This window comes from Pinus tabuliformis, chromosome 7 (genome assembly GCF_031772625.1).
Source record: "Pinus tabuliformis cultivar Carrire ecotype Pingquan chromosome 7, CPIR1, whole genome shotgun sequence".
Lineage (NCBI taxonomy): Eukaryota > Viridiplantae > Streptophyta > Pinopsida > Pinales > Pinaceae > Pinus > Pinus tabuliformis.
Window position 1 is genome coordinate 1,510,369,799 of NC_142293.1, and position 6,000 is coordinate 1,510,375,798.

Here is a 6,000-nt window from a genome sequence, read left to right on the forward strand (position 1 = left end):
GCCGAAAATATCGCGATATTTCCGATATTCGGCGATATATCGCCGATATTATCTTCACTGCAAATAAGTGTTCTTCATGTAGTTTTGATGATTGTGAATATATGTTTGCATTCTAGAATGAAATGGTGTTTAACGGTGCATTGGGGCATGGTTCATGATTTTACTGTTCACAGGATTAACTCTTATGTTGTTGTTACTGCTAATAAGGTATTGGAGCAATATGTACTTGTATCGGTCATATTTCACTGTACTAGTATGGGAATCCTGGTTTAATCATAGTGGCATAATTGACGTGATGGATTAACAAGTGGACTCTTCACTGAGAGAAGTGGGGTGTTTACAGAATGAATGAAACAAGTCGAAGAAGAGAGGTATATATAGAAAAAGAAAAGGGGTTAACCATTGGAGAGGAAGAAAGATTTTGATTGTAAAAAATATATAAAATAATGGGTTGGCCGTTAAAAAAGAAAATGTCTTTTTGTTGTTGGGTTTAAGGAACAAAATATAGGGATAATAAGAAGAAAAAAAATGAAATAATAATAAAGATTTAATATAAATGAATTAGCAGCTTAGAAAAAGAGATAATATTATGAAAAAAGGTTTATTGTGTTCATATAATAATAAAGATTTGTAAAGACAATGATGGAATAATTAGGAATTCAAGGGAACAAATCTGAAATAATATTTTAAAATTATGGATTGTAATAAACAATTAATAATAAAGAGGGTAAATTAAAAATGAAAAGGAAAGGAGGTTAAGGTCAGAAAGGATCTAAAATGAAGGAAAAGGCAGCATTAAATATAATATAATCGGAAGAAAATAATTTAAGTTAATGTGAAAGGGGACAATTGAGAAAAACAGAAGCTGGAGATAATAGGAGAATATAGATGTAGAGAAGATCAGGGAGGCAGGGATTAGTGGTCAACCATCATGTTGAAAGACATTAATTGAAAGACAAATCTACCTCATGTTGAAATCCCTTGTATATTGAAATAAATGTCAGTTATAATATTAGAAGAAAGATTCATTTGTTGCATTTTGTGCTTCATCAATAATGTTGGAAATTAATAATAGTAATAAAGGTAACCAAAGCGGGGACACAACCATTAGCTTCCATCTTCCAAAGCTCACGTGCAACATCAACATTGACAGAATCCCCATTTTTACTGTATGTAATATAAAACATACCAACATTTGTTGCTTGTCATCTCGTGGTAGTTTTACCGCTCATAAAATCTACCCACATTGTAGAGAGCATTTATTGATGTGGCATAAGACAAAACATCTGGTTTGCAACCCTCTCCCTTAATGTCTCAACAACCCACATGACACCTACCACACCAACTCCGCTGCAGATCTTTATGCAGATTGTGAAGGTGTGCACATGGGGTCTGAAGACAAGTTTTCACAATTTAGCTATAGGTCCCTCTCTTTCCTCCACAGGTAACCAATTAATGAAAATAACAATTTAGGATCAGAAATAATTCTTCTGATATCATCTTCCTATAAACTACCAAAACTTCTTGTTGCAAGCCAGATTTGAATTGAAACTTGTAATCCTAAGAGACTACTTTAAACAAAGTCATCCGGCAACAACCCAGATTTTCTCATATGTTCCAGGGCTACAGGAACTTGCCCCTTACTTCTTGATATTATGAGGTTCTGGGGAATTATTACATAGGCATTATACTCAATTTTGTTGAAGCTTCACATTTGTTACAAAGCATGTCGACCTTTCTCAAGCAACTTTTGGCATGATCGTCTTGCCCAAAGGATGCATGGATCTGCAAAGAATATTATATGTTTAGTGCTGATTTTGTTTGAAATCTCCACAACACATTATGGTTATGTATAGTTTACCATTAAATTGAAATAAAAGTTATTTGTTCACCCTTGTAATCCAATATAAGAGACATAAGTCACCTTCCTGCCTGAAGCAATCAAAAAAGGACAGATATAAGGGTGCTGTCCAAAATACCATATGCAGATCGAGCCAGCAAGGGATTTTGCACTCTCGTTGCATAACCATTTCTTTTTATAGGTAGTGCTGAGCAACATTGTAAGCAACCAGACCATGGTGACTGAAAATTCATAAGTGGCCAATGTGGACTCCCAGACCATGGTGACTGAAAATTCATAGGTGGCCAATGTGGACTCCTAGACCATGACAGACACAAAGTGGGGCCTGATAAGAATGGAATTATCTGTGATCCCTGAGCTTCGCCAGCTCAAATTAAACAATATAATCCCGCAAGAATTAAGTTCAATCCCTGAGCTTCAACAGCTCAACATAAAAAAGTCTACTCCTGCAAAATCTTAGTCATTTGAATAACAGATTTTAGTTGCCGCACTTCACGATAATTAAGCGAATTACAGAGCGCAGCATGGACTGCACCAATTGCTGAATCACAAACACTAATGTGACTTTTTAAGCAGCTAAGCAAAAGATTGTAAGCATTTAGAACTCTTCCTGCTTTGCAAAGCCCGTGCAATAATGAGGTATATGTAATACGGTCTTTTTCTTCCATCATTTTGAAGAGATCAATCGCAATATCCACTTTGCCAACTTTACAAAAGCCAGCAATCAATGCATTATATGTTACAAGATTTGGGACACAGCCCTTCCTTATCATAGCAGTAAAATGCCTATAGGCTGTATCCATATCACCTGCTTTGCAGAGCCCAGCGATAAGTATGGTGTTAGTATAAACATCGCCAATCCAACCCCTTGACTCCATATCATATAGCAAATGGAAGGCTCTTTCTAGTTGACCTGCTTTACAGAAAGTGTTGAGAATTGAGTTATATATCACAAGATCAAAAACAATACCTCTGATCAACATATGCCCTATACAAGCACAAGCTTCTTGAAATTTACCCAGCTTAGACAAGCCACTGATTACTGTACAATATGTAAAAGCATCACAGCCATAACCTTTGCTTTTCATCTCTGAAAACACCTGGAGCCCCTGTTCCAGCTTTCCTGATCTAAAGCAGCACGTCATGACTGTCGTATATGTAATAAGAGTTGGGACATATCCCAGCTCCCCAGCCTCCTTGAGAATTCTATGTGAATCATCTAATTTTCCAGCCTTGCAAAGTCCATCAATAAGAATGTTGTAAGTTTCAATCTTTGGAGAAAAATGAAGCCCTTTCAATTTCCTGAACAATTTAAGAGCATCTGAGGCCTTGCCACTCTTACAAAGCCCATTTAGTATAATATTGTAAGTGGTAGCACAAGGAACAAGATTTTTTGCCATCATGTCTTGCAGAAACTTGTTTGCCTCTTCTAACTTACCAACCTTGGAGAAACCATGTATCACGGAATTGTAACTACAAACATCTGGAGAGATTCCATTCCACATCATTTCGTCGAAAACATTTAGCGAATGAGACAACATCCCTTTCTTGCTATAACCAGTAATCACTGTATTATAACTAATGACATCCGGAACACAACCAGCCTCCATTATTCTGTCCAATATCAGACGGGATTCTTCTACCCTACCTGTCCAACAAAACCCCGCAATCAATGAATTGTATGTTACAGTATCAAGAACATAACCCCAATTAAGACTCTCTTCTATGAGCATTTCAGCCTTTTCAAGTTGCCCAGCTTTGCAGAACGCATAGACGCAAATATTCAAAGAACGAGTCTTCCTACTCTTTCTCTTCAAGATCCCGCTCACAATACAATAAGCCCTGTCCCCTTGCATGCCCCTGCAAAGCTCCCTGATCAGCACAGCGCAACACGTGGAACTGGGAAAAAAACCTTGAATTTCCATGTCTTCTAGCATGCTTGCAGCGTCTTCAGCTTTTCGATGGTCACAGAGTGCAATGAGGAGGGAATCCAGGGCAAAAACACTAGGTTTCATGCCATCTACAAGCATCTCGGTGTAAATTTCTTTGGCCTCACTGAGAAAGCCTTCGCGAACAAGACTTGTAAAAAGGACATTATAGGCATTTTGGGAGGGTCTATTAAACCCTGAGTTTTTTATCTGTTTCAGTTCTTCAAAAGCCTTTACTGGGCATCTCATAAACACATAGCATTCGACCAAAAGCATTACAGCTGTATTAAATAAATTAGAGTTTTCTAACATTTCCCACAACAAGTCTTCAAAGTTGTTTGCTTTAACCAGAATTTCAACCATGGTCAGACAAAGCCGCGGACTGTGCATTTGTCCATGCCATTGTTCAGTCCAGACAAAAAATTTCAATGCCATATTTACATCTTCGTGTAAATTAATCAGAACTAGCCTAATAAACTCGTATGTTAACGGAAACCCCAGCTTATGCAATTCTGCTTCTGTCTCGTGATCCCATCTTTGACATTTCCGTAGCAAATCCGAGGCTGATCGAACATTCCGAAAAAAAGTGTTTTCTGAAGCTGGATTGGGAGTTTGCTTGGGGACTCGATCCTCGGACATATTGTTCTTCGAAAGAGTACAACACAAGGTAGCCAGAATTTGAAAACAATGAGATTCGGAATCTGGGTTACCTCGTAAGGAATCTTGTAGGGTTCTAGCGGAGTGCACTATGGATTTGATGCTGATTGTTGGTCGGAGAGTCCATGCTACTGATCGCATTGCGGAATGCCTCCACAAAACCCTTCATGGCCACTCATTCACCTGCCATTTTCTTTTTACTGCATGATGTTTTCAGGTCCAACTTTCATGGCCACTCATTCATCCGCCATTTTCTTTTTCTCGCGTGATGTTTTCAGGGCCATCTCCACAAGACTGGTTAGGTTTCAACATTTCACTTCAATTGTCAAAATTTTGTGCCATGCCCTTGGGGTGAAAGCTCGAGTCTCTCATTGAGACGTTGTAACAATATTATTGAGTATTGCTTACATATGTGTGGTCTAGCCAAAAGCAACAGCTGGTTGTTTGGCTTATAAGGTAAAATTTTGGGTTTTAAGTCCGTAGTCTATGAGGCAATGGGTGATTTGGATACATTTGGATAGTGGTTGTCTTTTACGTTGAAATAACCAAATGTTATTAGAGATGAGCTAAGTTTATGAAATTAGAGATTAGGAGATGTCATTTGTCTCCACTTGGATGGATTGATATGGGTTATTTTCCTTTTTATTAATGTAATGAACAAATTTCTTGAGGAAAAAGTATCATGATCTAGTAACATGGATAGGTGGTCATAAAAAATGGGAAAACACACATATTTTCATAAGTGGTTAGTGCTTGACGGGAGTTTATTCAAGTTAGTAAGTTTATTGAAGTTACTATAATTATTGATTAAACATGCTAAAGTCTATCTCCATTTACACATAAAGTTGTGTCATTATCCAAACTAAAAAGATGAAGGTGTTTAACACTTAATAACATGAGACAAAAGGATATCATATGGTTGTCACATGTTACAACAAGTATCATCTTACTTATGGGTGTGCAGGCATACAAGGATGTGCCAAAAATGCTAAGTCGTGACCACCCTTGTGCCTTGTGCTCGTTCGTTCAACTCGTTTGTCAGGTTCTCCCTCGTGCCTCTGTCGCTATCGTGCCCATTGGGCGCCCCCCTGGTAACCCCAAATTGGCTCATTTACTCAAATTGTTTAAGAACAAAGGGTATAATCACTTGTAAATAAATAAAGTTTTCCAAAAAACTGAGAAACATTAAAGATTAATTACTAAGTGAATGATAATGATAAAAAAGAATATTGATAAAATTCTTAGGTGTTGAAAAATAAAAATATCACCTTTACATTTTCTCTTCCAAATAATTTAATAAAGGCACTAAAAGATCCAATCAATCATCATCTACATAAAAGTGTTTACCAAATTCACTATGAATGTAGTGAGTAGGGAGATCTGTCAAAGTGAGTAAAAGAGCACAACATTGATATAAATCACAATAAAACTCAAAACTCATCTCTCATGTAACACTTTGTGAAAAATAACATTTCATGAATACTGAAGAACTAAAATACTTATTAGAATTGTTAATTACTTCAAGGAACGGTTAGAGAGCTATTGACATCAAGA

General features: G+C 37.0%; 1 protein-coding gene across 5 annotated transcripts in view; it reads right to left on the bottom strand.

Annotated features, from left to right (window-relative positions):
* The window catches only part of LOC149253571 (uncharacterized), an 80,851-nt gene extending 75,984 nt beyond the window's left edge, over positions 1-4,867 (bottom strand). The window contains exons 1-3 of one of the 5 annotated variants that reach the window (XM_089459967.1): positions 2,880-4,867; positions 1,980-2,774; positions 1,103-1,785 (exon numbers count right to left, since the gene is read on the bottom strand). In XM_089459967.1, coding sequence (XP_089316093.1) covers positions 2,302-2,774; positions 2,880-4,587 — 2,181 coding nt within the window. In that variant the 5' untranslated portion in view covers positions 4,588-4,867 and the 3' untranslated portion in view covers positions 1,103-1,785; positions 1,980-2,301. Of the gene's footprint in view, positions 1-1,102; positions 1,786-1,979 lie in introns of those variants that run through there. The other 4 variants (XM_089459969.1, XM_089459968.1, XM_089459965.1 and 1 more) reach the window with 4 other exon arrangements.
* Positions 4,868-6,000: the final 1,133 nt, after the last annotated feature.